The sequence below is a fragment of the Leptodactylus fuscus genome, chromosome 3 (assembly GCF_031893055.1).
Source record: "Leptodactylus fuscus isolate aLepFus1 chromosome 3, aLepFus1.hap2, whole genome shotgun sequence".
In the NCBI taxonomy this organism is placed as follows: Eukaryota; Metazoa; Chordata; class Amphibia; order Anura; family Leptodactylidae; genus Leptodactylus; species Leptodactylus fuscus.
In genome coordinates, this window is record NC_134267.1 from 58,025,564 (window position 1) to 58,040,524 (window position 14,961).

The following is a 14,961-nucleotide window of genomic DNA, read 5'->3' on the forward strand; positions in this document are numbered from 1 at the left end:
GTGTTACAAAGTTTTACACAAGCACACAAAAATATGCACTACAAAAATAAATCTATTTTGTTTTCTTTAACAGCTTTCCAATGTGTAAATGTGTTTTGTAAATATAAGGGTTTTTTTTGTAATATAAGGTTTTTTTGTAACATACTTTATTCAGCTATTTTCCTTTCTTTTAATGGATAACATGCGCTAAAGTTCTTCCTAGCGACCCCCTAACTAAGCTGTTGTAGGGAAAATATGTGCACGTTTGTATTGTCAGTATGTATAGATGAAGGAGATGCTAAAGGGGTCACTTCAAATCTAACTATTTAGTCATTAAAATTATTCAAAACAGAATTTAGAAAGTTTGTTATCCATCTAAGGTTAACAAGTTTCCACTAACAGAGATGAGCGAGTAGTGAAATATTCGAGATTCGATATTTGTTTCAAGTAGGGCCTCAATATTCAACTACTTGATCGAATATTGAATCCCATTATAGTCTATGGGAAAAAATGCTCGTTTCAGGGAAAACCTGAAACAACTAAAGGAGAGTCACCGAGTCCACGAGTATAAGGAGGAGAGTGTTTAGGAGGAGCGCCGTGCAGTTAAAGCGCACGGACCCCATTATAGTCTATGGGGTCCGTGAGTTTTAACTGCACAGCGCTTGCAGTTGCCCTGATATTCCGTTCGGAGGGGTCCTCCTGCGGACTCCTTCCGGACGGGAGACAAGCGCTAATGTGAACTGGCCCTTATTCATCCTGCAGAACCAGCATTGATTGGCCGAATGCTATACACTGTATAGCATTCGGCAAATCAATGCTGGTTCTGCAGCAGGTTCGTCCTTGCTAGTCGGGAGAGCTGGCAGCTTGCGGTTATGCGGGAGCTGACTTTTTCCCATAGGAGTGCATTGACCAGCGTTGATTGGCCGAATGCTATACAGTGTACAGCATTCGGCCAATCAACGCTGGTTCTGCCGGAGGCTTGTCTGTGACGAGGCGGAGTCTAAGATCGGACCATAATGGAGACTGCTGTGGTCCGATCTTAGACTCTGCCTCCTCACAGATGAGCCTCCAGCAGAACCAGCGTTGCTATACTGTACACTGTATAGCATTCGGCCAATCAACGCTGGTCAATGTATTCCTATGAGAAAAAGTCACCTCCCGCATAACCGCAAGCTGACAGCTCTCCCGACTAGCAAGGACGAGCCTGCTGCAGAACCAGCGTTCATTTGCTGAATGCTATACACTGTATAGCATTTGGTCTATCAACGCTGGTTCTGAATCGAATCTTTACTGTGAATAGTGAGTAGTATTCGAACGAGTACGAGTATTTCGAATACCGTAGTATTCGATCGAATACCTACTCGATCGAATACTACTCGCTCATCTCTATCCACTAAGAATACGTGCTTAGACTAAAAATTAGCCATGGGGAGGAAACTGAGTGTTTCTGACCACTTTGCGTCTTTACAATACAGCTGTTTGGCAAAGTAAGAAACAAAGTTACAAGCAGTGGGAAACTGTTACTGCAACAATCTTTTCTGTGAATATTATGATTGGTTTTCTTCTGTGATCACATCATCAGAATCTGCGCCAATCCGGTCCCCATGTCTTTCCTCAGTATTAGAGTTGTTAGCTGCATCCAATGCTGAAGAGATGCAGGGTATATAACAGGATCACTATATGCAGTTATGAGAGCACTTACAGTAAGTTTCAGGACTGCAAGCACAAGGACCGGCCATAGAAATGGACCATGAGCCATAAACAGAGGTCTGGAGCAGACCCTATTGAATTCCATGACAGAGTTTTCTACGCATGCCTTGCAACCTGTGTACAAATCACCGCACATAGGGGAGTATATAAGCTGTGAAATCAGCTATTGTAATTATAGGATTCTGTATCTTATCTACATATATATAATCGCTGACTGTGATCATCAGTGTGCTGATACGTGAAGTGGCTGTTGCAAAGAATTATCTTACAGAAAACAGCATATTATTTGGATTAGTAGTTAGAGTCTGGACTACTGGATTATTAGGATTTTTTAAATATAGATAATGTGTACAATTTTTAAAAGCCTCATCAAAAGTTCTTTGAAAATATATTTAACATAATTAATAAATAGATCGTATTCTGGCAACAGATTCCCTTTACGGCTAAAGTTAGCTGCATAATAAAGCGTGAAAATGCACCTAAATTGTATCTTTTAGTTTATCTACTATCTGTAAGGGCAACATATTACAGGTACAGGTATGTACTTCTAGTAGCCAAAATAGTCTAAAAATATTGTGACATATAGTTACTAGGAGAGCTGAGAGATTACCAGGGATAGATAGGCATGGATTTACAAATACTGAGTTTTAGGCCGTAGCCATGTTCAGTGTGCTATCCCTGTATTTCACGGATAGCACACTGACTCATTAATTTCTAGGGGACCATACACATGACCGTGAAATATAGAACAGGCTCTATTCCTATCCTATTTTGTAGCCCTTGCTTCTGTGGCTTCTATTCATTTAATGGAAGGAGCCACGGAAGCACAGCCCCTTCACTGGCGGCACACAGCACATGTCCCCCGTGTGCTGCCCGTGCCTTTAATTCACACCCAGTCAGCAGCACATGGTTGTGCGCAACCAGGCTTAGACAGTGCTTACTTAGATTTTATATTAAATGTTCCACATTTATTACAGAAACTAATTCTGATGATAAATCTAGCGCATTGTTAGAATGTCAAGTCTAAGATTACACCACTTGTGAGTTAATTTCCTACCAAAAATTGCAACACAATTTTGGCTCATGCAGTAACACCTTAGAGCTCATCACTTTAAAATTAAGCCACACACCATTTTCTGTAAACCCCATCCAACTATCATACAAGATGCAAAAGCTTTTCAGAGATTATCTAAGATAGTTAATAAATGTGGTGAAAGTACATACAACCGGGTCAATGCTGAGACCTGTGAAAGTGCCGGATGCCACTAGGAGGCCCAAAGGAGGTGACGAAAGGTGATTATGAATGTATTTTTATCGTTTTTTTTTATTTTTTACACCTTCCCTGGGTCTCCACCTATTACACTGTGGGATCTCAAGAGACCCCTTAGTACAATAATGACACTTTGACACAACTTTGGCTGTGTTTGCCTGAGGGTAAGTTCACACGGGGATTTTTGGTATCCGCCTCAAAATCCTGACCAAAAAGACGGCTCCCATTGAAATCAATGGGAGCTGCTCAGGTCTTTTTGGAGATGCTCATTCTTCGGGCCGTTTCGCCTCGCAATACGGCCTGAAGACACTCCCTCCTCCCGACTAGGCTCATTCATTTGGGCTTAATCCAGAGCGGAGTGCACGGCTGGATGCCAGTGCAGTGCACTGACTTTGTCACGGCTACCCGGTTTTTGGTCCAGAACCTAACCAAAAATCCACGTCTGAACTTACTCTTAGAGAGGTAGAAATTGGATAGATGGGTTCCTAGGAGCCGTAGGAGTGTTCCACACTATGTTTTAAGCCAATTTAAGCAGCAGTTTGTACTAAACTTGTTCGACTCGAAACAAACCTTTTAACCAAGCCACCCAAAACAAAAGAAATTCTGAAAGGTATGCCCATCTCTAATAAAAGCCACATGAGTTGTTTTTTTTTTTAATTGCATGTGTGTTTTTTTAAAAAACTATATACATATTTTATACACATTTTTTTTGGGGGGGGTTTCAGCAAAAATGCAGCATATAAATGCAGCCCTACACAAAAACCGTCTGTCTCTCTCTAAACTCATGTATCTGTTGTATATTTATATATACAGTATGTATATTAATAATCATTTATTAATGCAAACCACATAACCATTGTAAACATTACAACTTTGTTATTAAGTATTTTTGTTCTCACAGAACCAGTAGAGAGGAAAGCTGATCAGTTTGTTGAAATCACCTCACCATTTCTTAACTGTAGACTAAATCCCCTCTCTGTACCATCTGTAGGGTAAGTACAATGAAGTAAATCTTTATCTTGTACTAATAGTTGTGTTGCCATTTTAGATCTACTTCTATTGATTCTACATGTAATTACTGTTCTTAATGTTCCCTGAGGATGAGTGTCTATTCTATGCCCTACCAACAAACCAAATGTAAATTTAACTAAACACATCAGGCTAACTATCAGTGAAGGAATTACATTGTTATTTTATTGTTGTTTAAGGAATGTAATCTTCAGCTTGTATTAAGGAGAATTTAGCCATTTGGGTTCAAGTATCCTTCTAAAATACATAATGCTTTTGCAAATTCAACCTGCTCAAGAACATATACATATATATATATATATATATATATATATATATATATATATATATATATATATATATGTGAGCGATCGGGATCGGAAAAGATCGGATTCCAATCGGCGATCGAGTAAATTTCACGATCGCGATCGGAATTCCGATCCTGATCTTTTTAGGCGGGATCGAGGTCGGAGGTTAATTCCCACAATGCTTTGCTACTGGCCAAGCATTGTGGGAAAAGCTAACAATGTTAGCTCCTAGAGATGAGTGAGTACTAATCGAAACTGCCATTTCAAATAGCACGCTCCCATAGGAATGAATGGATGCGTCCATTCATTTATATGGGAGCATGCTACTCTTCTGTTACCTCCCTGCTGTACCGTATACTCGGCTCTTGTAATGCAGATGTAGCAGAGTCCAGTATATGGCACAGTAGGGAGGAAACAGAATAGTATAGTCCACTAGAAACAGAATATTCCACTTACCTGCACAGATCCGCTGCCGCTGTAGCTCCCCATTCTTCTCGGTCCGGTTCTCTCTCATTTACAGGCCTTCAGAGCGCCGTGCAAGCCCCTGCGTTACAGACCGAGTAAGAAGGTGGAGCTTGTGGCTTACGAGAGTGTGGGCGGGTACTGGGAGGGGAGACGTGAATGATGCCACAACAAGCCCCGCCTACTCCTAGCATCTCTAACACTAGCCTAGGGAGGCGGGGGCGCGCATGGCGTTCTGCAGTCCTGTGAATGAGAGAGGAGAGGACTGAGAACAACGGGCAGCGGCAGTGGCAGTGATCTGCGCAGGTAAGTGGATCAAGCGTTCAATTTTTGGACACCATGCAGTGTAGTGAATGGGATCATTTTTAAAATCCGATCTTCGATTATTAAAAAATCCCATTGACTTGCATTGGGATCGGGTTCGAATGGAAAATGATCGGAAATCGGATTTAAAAAAAAATCCTGAAATCTCAAAATCGGCTCAACCCTACACCATTCATAGCAGTATATGTTTGCAGTCAGTAATGAGGGATGGTTGTAAATAAATTAGAACAGCATCAGTGGAAGATGCATAATATGAAACTGATGTAGCAGACCTGGATTTGTTAGGTGATGAAAATCCCAAACTTACATGCTACAGGACCAAGAGTCAGCTTGCAATAAACTCACTTTTAGGTCTGTGTTTACATACAGAGGTAACAGACTCCCTGTCTCAGCCCTTATCAGCAAAAATCAATTAGCAGAACTGATAACTGAAAGAGGGAGATAAACAGCTAAGCAATACAAGCTGCTCCGAGCACACAGCTCCCCCTCCCTCCTGAGAGCAGGGAGCTACTCACTTGGGCGGAGAGATAAGATCATCCTCAGGTCCATGGTTATGGAAATGCAGTGTAAACAATGAAGTGAATAATCTCAGATAATAGCCAAACAAAGTAGTTTTGCTGAAGCAATGTATATTGGAAAAGTCTTAAATCCACATAAGCTAGCGGTATAGATAAGGTCCTTGAGATGGGGCAACCCCTTTAAGGCCAAGTTCCCACGTGGTGGTGTTTTTTTTTGTTTCAGTTTTTGAACCAAAACCAGTTGTTGGGGACATTAAAGGGTCCTCATAAGAGTATGTTGCAGAGCTCCAAATTAATAATTAATTAACAGGCCTAGATGGGCTACCACCCATTGGGCCTGGAGAACCACACACACACACACGCAGCTGATAGTGTATCAAGTGAGTTCTGATTTATTGTTACAGAAGAGGCAATATTTATACAGACAAAAGCAGGTTGGACTTATAACATTTCAGGATTGGATGTGGAGTGCTGACTAATTACACTTCAACAGGAAACTACCCCCCTACAGTCACTGTATACAGTATGTGTATCTCAAGGCTCAGAAGATAATTACACATCAAAGACTTTTGTGTCACTTCTTGGATCTAACTTCCAGTGTTTCTATAGAACATCCTGTGTTACACACTCTTGACACAAAGGTGCAACTCTGAAGTCAATCAGCTAGATAAGGATTCATTAGCATTCCATTTCCTGGTAGCCCATAGCATCTCCATGTTAATTAGTCTAACCAATTCCTTTTGAGACAAGACTACATATCTTTGCTAGAGAAAAATGGATGACAAATACGAGATAGAAGATATGATTCTAACAATTCCCCCATTTTGAGATAATTGGATACAGGAATTCATATCTAGGTACTTCAGTGACTTAACGTCTACTGCTGGACCTTCCCAGATTCCCCTTATATATATTCCTGTATTCCAAATTAATCTCAATCATAGTTCTGGCCTGTTATTTTCAGTCTGATTATACATTCACTTATACTATGTATCATTACTTCCTGTTGTGTTATGAAAACAGCTATATAACATGACTGAGGCTAATATGGGGCTATGAGTACATATACTACAGTCTGACACATTCAGATCAAGATCATATGATGTTTTATAGAAAAAACTTATTGTCCCACTCATTGTCAGATGTTCTATGCAGGCTTATCGCCAGAATTATCTATAACAGTAACATCAGGAGAATCTTCATCGCTGTTTGTGTAGAGACTTCTTTGCAATGTGAAGCATGGACACAGTTACTCTGTCCTTCAAGTTTCATAGAAGTATTAGTAGATAGCAGCACTTGGAGAGAATCATCAAATCTTGGTTCAAGAAGATTTCTCACGTGTCATCAATCTCTTGGCTCAAATGAATAGGTCCCATCCACTAACTTAAAATCTGAGAGGGAGGAGAAAACTCAAAACTATACATTAGTCAGATGTTTTTGCCAAGACATCACATAGTCAGTCAGTACACCATAATACAACTCTAACCTAGGGGCTGACCCAAAGTAAGTTTGATATGGGCTAAAACCAATTCTTCTGTCAGGAGGGTACCTTACAGAAAATACAAATACAAGTGACACACTACATCTTTCAATAGCCGTTTATCTGCAGCCCACTTGTGATGGCTTTTTTCACCAGATATGCCCCGGGCCATCCTGAAGAGATATCACTATACACACAAGCACATACTTATACCGTCTCATCTTTAGTAGTTACTAAAGTTATAGTTATAGCATATAGTTATCCTGCAATCCCTGGAGCAGGTACAAGGGCTCTGGGCATGGCTCAAAGACACTTTTCATTTACAACATGCCATGCAGGCTCACATATATCTGTCAGTAGTGATACTAAATCCTGCAGCCGCCCATCCTCCGCTCACCAGGTCACACATGGCTACTTCTACTCAAAGAAACTTTTCACTTTTCCTGAACTCTGCTCAATCCGAAATACATACATTATTTTATTCATTATTTCACCTGTGAAATGTGTCCCTCTATCAGACTCTATCATCTCAGGTATCCCCAATCTACACACAAGCTCAGATATCAATTTCTTGGCAGTTACCTGTGTCGTTGCTCGGCTGATCCAACCTGAGAACAAAATCCACACAGACCAACACATATTTGTACGTTCAGATTCAGGCAATTGTATGTAATGGATACAGGGATTTTGGTGTGCATGTGGTGTGTCTTAACTACCTGCCCTGGATTGTGTAGAGTACATATGTGACATGCTTTTACGTGATTCCCTGCAGCCCTTCCAAAAGCTGAGGCAAACTATAGTTTACCCACTAATGACTCCATGGCATTTCAAGAGGCATGCACCTTACCGTGGGCCAAACCAGCCATTTGGGGGTACACTGATTTATCCCCCATTTTCACATTCCTTCACATTCTCTGGCACCAGTCACCTTAGAGTACAGCCCCTTGGGGTCTGCTAGGTCAATGTCTCACCTGGTTGAGACCCTTCCATGGCAGTAGTGCCGCTGCTTAATCAGCCATTTTATTTCCAATACTCTCAGGGTCTTTTCCCTTTGTGTGAGCTCTGACTTTTACAATTGCCAACTGCTTATGGAGCAATGTGGCCTCCATCAACTGACTTACTAAGTTTCCATTCTTAATTGGCTTGCCCTGTGCCATCAGGAAGTTCCTGGACCTCCATATTCGACCATAACCATGTGCAATGCCAAACGCATACCAGGAGTCAGTGTAAATGTTTGCTGTGCTATCAGGCGTCTATAAGGTCAGCCTCTTATACTGACATGTGTGGTGGAAGGGCTTCTTATACTATGGTGTCATGTATAATGACTACAGCATACCCTGTATTCAAATTTGCCTTTTTCTGTTAGGTACCTGGAATCGTCCACAAACATCTCATAGTCAGGATTCTCCAATGGGGCATCCGTGACATGACTGAAGCCGCCTCTTCTGAGAGGGAGTTTAAAAATATCTCATCTACTAAATATCTCATTATCTACTCCCCCCTTTTGAATCATGAACTCCTACTGGTATGAGAGTTGCAGGATTCAAAAGTCAAATAATGCTGAAATGAGATGTTTTGAGGAGAATTGTAGAGCAAATTCCATGTTGCTCTATCTTGCCAAAGAAATATGACATCTGTCTGTGTGAGGATTGCCTTACCACCGTTCTGATAGAGGAAAACACATCAGGTTCATGTCTGTCTATCTGTGGCACAAAGAATAAAAATTAAAATTATCAACATATCACAATAATATTCACTTAATTTCCCATAAAACATTTGTCTAATCTTTTTCATACACTGGTGGTTTTTGCTATCACTTCTTTTAGTTAAGGTGATACCAGACACTTCTAATTAGATTTCCAGTGTCTCACTTTTAAGCTATACAGGGCAATACAATACTCTATTTCCCCTTTAGCCGTTATACAATAGGACTTTTGAGACCTAATTAAGACACTAATTAAGACACTGTAGTCTAAGGGTACAGCCATTGTAAGTGGCTGGCTGGCTAAAACTTGCCAAACCTGTATTCAGACTTATTTATACAATCCTAAGTAAATTCAATTCTCTACAACTTCTAATTATTCCAGAATTATAACTAATTCATTAAATGCTCAAAATATATCAGCAGAGAAGGCAAAAACTTTAAGGGATCAAATCTATCTCCCCCTCCCCCGTCATAACAAGAATTTATACACAAAAACACATTACAGAGCAGATATCCGAGTGCCTTCTGATCTACTTAGTCAGATGTCTATCACCTTATAGCAAACAATGCCGCAGAAATACCACTTTTGTTTTGCAAAACTACGATTTATCTTTACCTGCGTGTACATATTAAGATAGCTCACATGCATTGCCTACCCCTTTATGGTGCCTAATCCCATATCAGAAGGATCATCTGAATAGAAATGACCAATAACATTGTCCAAGTATTAGATACAACTTTTTCACAAAATAATTCCCGATTGTTAACATTCATGGGTTTATAGTATAAACTCATAACCAATAAACACTGAGTACCTAGTACATGTACATGGTATATCAAGTACATCTCATATTCACCAGAAGACATATATATATATATATATTCAACGATGGAAAAGAACTCATATCTACTTGTCACCACCCTCTGTGGGACTATCAGCATTCAATATCTTCATCTGCTACCTGTGGAGACTGAAAATGTAACAATACAGACATAGGCAAACAGAGCATGTGCATATAGCAAACACATGTAACACATATGGGCCCATTCACTTCCATGCAAACTTCACACTGGAGCTCCAGACACACACACATCCATTGAATCATAAAGAACTTGTCAAATTTTCATATATTTTGTACAGTGATATATCACTTATTGTCTCAGGATGGACAGTCTTATTTTCCTACAAATAATCACAGAGTTAGTTATAATTCCTGCACAGCTGAATATTGAAGAAAAATAAACAAAACATGTCATTAGATGGCTTCGTCTTCTTATCAATGTGTGTATCACTGAAAAATAAACATAATAATGATTATCTAAAATTTATGACATTAATCCAATTCTAAAGACATTAAATATGATTTAAACAGCCAATACTGATACCAACATTACATATTAATATTTCTGTGCAGTCTTTGAATATTTCCATGGCAAACCCCACTCATCTAATTACCACTTTCCTTTACAAGATTCCAATCAAAGTTGTTACCACTGTAACACATCACAATAATCTTACACAAAGTCAAATACTGGCTAGAAACAGCTTACACTATACAATTCACTTATAGCTGACAATTTAGCCACCTGCTGTCTCCCCTTCCTCTCCCCCTTCTTGCTGACTCCTACCAAACCTGTATAACATAATACCTCTGCTGTGGATATACAGAGGACAATAGGAGGTGAGGGAGGGGCCTGACATTCATTGTGAATCTATCTGGTACCTGGGAAAGCTGGGTGGATTCCTCCTTAGTTAGTACAGAAACAGGAAATGAGATTTGAGCTCATAAGGTATGTGGCATCCTTTAACAACAGAAATGGCAGCCCCTGTATCCACTAAGAAGGGGATTTCTTCGCCCAATACCTTCCTTTTTATGTATTATTGCCACACCTTCTTCTGATGTTTTTGCAGGGAGGACTGGTACAGGGTTGCCAACTCCTCATTGAGGGGTGTTGGCACATTGGTCAGTGCCCTGAGCTGGGGGGTTTCCAGCTTTTAAAGACCTACAGTCCTTCCTAAAATGGCCTGGCTTCCCACAGTGATAACACTTGTAATTGTTTTTTTGTTTGCCTCCTCGTCTGTTGTGATTTCTCTGGCCAGAGTTTTTATTATTGAAGGCAAGCAATACCTTTTTCTTCTTCTCAGACCTGTGATCTAACTCAAGGCCCTTGGCAGCTTGTAATAAGGCAGGGGCTTCACTATGCCGCCATTTCGGTTTACAGGCTCTTTTCTGACCACATCTAGCACATGTCCATCCATCAGGATTACCTGGAGCAGATGGTGCAGAGTTTTGCCCATAGGGAGATGGGTTTTTCTCAGGGGGGGCATAATATATGACTCCCTCATGTTCTTTATTTCTATACCCCTCCCTTTCTATTTCCCTGCTTACCTTCGTCCAATTATCCAATATCTCACCTAGCTTGTGATCCTGAACCCAGCCTCTGTATTGAGAGGCAAATCTTTCCCAATGGCTGCTGTTTAACACTCCATTTGCACTACATTTTGCTTTTTTCAACAGTTTATTGCATCCTCTTCCAACTGCTCTTTCTCTAACTATCTCTTGGGCCGATTTCCATACTGGCTGACTTTGCACTCCTCCCATTCTGTTCTGCGTGCTTTCCTACTACACACTGTCTCTTCCTGCCCCAAATTCCTATTCAATGGAGACTTTCAAGATCAGTTTAGAGGATTTCTGCCTTTTTCTTGCCGTTTCTTTCACAAGATACTACACACTATATATATAGTATCTACGTCGAAAGTGACTTTCAAGGTCAGATGAGGGATCACTATGTCCCTTTGTCACGTGACTACTTACTTTCTACAGAACACAACTGAATACAATGAATGCACAACCACAACAGATCAGCTCAAGTTTCTATCTAGCAACACCCATACAACATACTGCTCTTAGGTTCTTTGCAAAAAACTTGAGATATCTATATAAGGAACATATGTATTTACCTCACACCCGGACAGGAAAACAAAGTCCTTAGAAACACAGATCAGATTGGTAAGAAAAAAAATTCTTACCTGCAGCGCTGACTTTTGTTGGATCTGTGGTCCCAGGAACTTCTGTAATCTCTGGTCATCCGGGGGATCAGTAAATCGTCTCCTTATTTCTCAAGCCACACGTTGGAAGCGCCAATTTGTTGGGGACATTAAAGAGTCCTCATAAGAGTATGTTGCAGAGCTCCAAATTAATAATTAATTAACAGGCCTAGATGGGCTACCACCCATTGGGCCTGGAGAACCACACACACACACACACGCAGCTGATAGTGTATCAAGTGAGTTCTGATTTATTGTTACAGAAGAGGCAATATTTATACAGACAAAAGCAGGTTGGACTTATAGCATTTCAGGATTGGATGTGGAGTGCTGACTAATTACACTTCAACAGGAAACTACCCCCCTACAGTCACTGTATACAGTATGTGTATCTCAAGGCTCAGAAGATAATTACACATCAAAGACTTTTGTGTCACTTCTTGGATCTAACTTCCAGTGTTTCTATAGAACATCCTGTGTTACACACTCTTGACACAAAGGTGCAACTCTGAAGTCAATCAGCTAGATAAGGATTCATTAGCATTCCATTTCCTGGTAGCCCATAGCATCTCCATGTTAATTAGTCTAACCAATTCCTTTTGAGACAAGACTACATATCTTTGCTAGAGAAAAATGGATGACAAATACGAGATAGAAAATATGATTCTAACACAGTTATGGATTGAGCAAAAGTTTTAGTGCTGCCTTAATATTTTCCTTTGTTTGTATAGCCACTTCAGGATTTGGCTTAAATACCTCCAGCAAAATCTGCAACAGAAAAAGCAGGTTTTCTGCAACGTGGAACCTTAGCCTTGGGGTTTTTTTACAGCCTAAAATTTAATTTTCATACTGATGACATATCCACATCTGATGCCTGAACTCCACATAGATCTGTTCTAGCAGCCTCCAGATGCCGGAAGCTGCTAATGTAGCGCAGCTTCTATTCAAGTAATAGGAGTGGCACTGCAGTTCACTGGAACCACTGCTAAGCAGTGGATGGGGCTACTGTACAGCTCCTACTAGTAAAATAGGAGGATCTCTGCATCCACTGTCTGTCTACTAGCAATTTTCAGCACCCACAGAATAAACACTGCCATACCCCCACAGATAACTTATTGATGATCTATCCTGTGGATTTTGGGACTGGAAAACCCCTTCAATAGGATCAGAAACATTTAAGGGCACAAACTGATGAAGTAGTGCAGAGAAAGTCATCTTTCTATGAATATGTAGATCAGCCTGCAAGTGCATCGGCGGTGGGCCTGATTTGCCTACAGGCAGAGACTGAAAATGTCAAAACTAATGAAGCAATGCTGGGCAGTAATTCCAAAGTAGAGACAGAGCACTGTCAGCTGTCTGTAGGCAAGTCTGACAAATCAATCCCACATCAGATGTACTTGCAGGCTGATTTACATATTCATAAAAAAGTGATTATCTTTGCATTGATTACTTGGTTTCTGGCTACAAATGTATGTTTCTGCTGCTATTAAAGGCCTATATCAAGCACTATTGTCGGTTTCAGGCAATTTTGACCTGATAGACTCCCTTTAATCTGCACAGTATATACAGTATTTGTTTATCATAAGGGGACATACTGCTTAACTCCTTCCCACCACAGGCATTTTTCAATTTTTATTTTTCATTCCCCAACTTCCAAAACCCTTTTTTTTTTTTTTTTTTTTTTTTTACCATTCACAGATCAGTTCAACTCTTTTGATTATGTTTTTCCCATTAGAGCGTTCAACATATAGGAAAATACTTTTTGCAGAAAACTCTTTTTTTTGTAGAGCGGGCATTTTTTGGACACGCATACCTAAGGGTCCATTCACACGGAGGAAAATGGTGAGGAATTTTGTGTGGAATTTCAGCGCTGAAAAAAAAAACCTTCCATTGACTTCGAGCTAGCAGAAAAAGGAATCCATTGAAATCAATGGGAGGTTTTTTTTTTTTCAGAGCTGAAATTCCATACCAAATTCAGCACCATTTTCCTCTGTGTGAATGCACCCTAATGTGTGTTTTTGAAGACCCAGTAGAGGATAAAAACATAAATAAACAATGTTACTTACCCCTCCTGGGCTCCGACACACTCCCAGCTGATGTCGGCCATCTTCAATGATGGAAGAGATGTCACTTGAGCCGGACTTGCGTCACGACACATAAGGAGCCAAGCCCTGGCCCACGTGACATCTGGGACATCACCAAGTGGGCCTGAAGCCTTCCAGAGCCAGGAGAGGTAAGTAACAGTGTTTTTTTATGTTCCACATTCCGTTTCAGACACATTCGATTATTGAGGCTTTGATTTCTTTATACTGGCGTTCCGGCCCAATTTAAGAACTGCTGTTATCTGAAAAGTTACTGACCATTTAAACACTATAATGGGGAGAGACCGACAACTGGACCAACTCTCCGCATATCTTCATCTCTAAGTTCTTGCTGCTTGCTGATTTGTCTCTGCAATGTGTAGTTTCATTTTTTTTTACTATACAAACACATAAAGTATATTTTTATATTTTCTATTTCTTGTAGACAAATTGTCTGTACTGCTTCAAGAAGCTCCCTAGTGACATCAAGCCTCGCATCTGTTGATGAGGCTGAAGAGATAACACAGAAAAATAATACAGATGTTATTGAAGATGTGGGATTAAATGCTGGTAATGAAATTCAGGTAATATTGAGTGCTCTAAATTTATAAGCAAATCGCATAACAGTTTTAGATCTCTTGTGATTGGTTAGTTGAAGACTTTTCTACGGTGGGAATAGAGGTGAGCATAACAGTATTTTTTTGTTTTGTTATATTTGTTAATACATTAAAGGGGCTCTATCATTGGGAAAAGTCATTTTTAACTAAGCACATACATGCATATCCTTTAGAAATGCTATTCCACACCTACCTTTTGTATGTAAATTGCTTCAGTGGTTTTTGAATGAGCCTGTTTTTATTCATATGCTAATTAGCTTCCAGCCAGCACAGGAAGTTCTCAGCAGCACTCGTCTCTTTCCTATGTGTGTCCGAGCAGGAAGTCAGCAGCAGCCTGTGCTGTACACATACATAGGAAACAATAGGCAGAGGGTGCACGATCAGACTTCCAGGGTGCACTGAGAGGCTAATTAGCATATGAATAAAAACAGTCTGATTCAAAAACCACTG

The 14,961-nt window shown here is 40.2% G+C and overlaps 1 protein-coding gene across 1 annotated transcript in view; it reads left to right on the forward strand.

The window, feature by feature from the left end:
- The window catches only part of ADGB (androglobin), a 214,934-nt gene that overhangs the window by 76,951 nt on the left and 123,022 nt on the right, over positions 1–14,961 (forward strand). The window contains exons 12-13 of the mRNA XM_075267640.1: positions 3,861–3,951; positions 14,340–14,478. Coding sequence (XP_075123741.1) covers positions 3,861–3,951; positions 14,340–14,478 — 230 coding nt within the window. The remainder of the gene's footprint in view (positions 1–3,860; positions 3,952–14,339; positions 14,479–14,961) is intronic.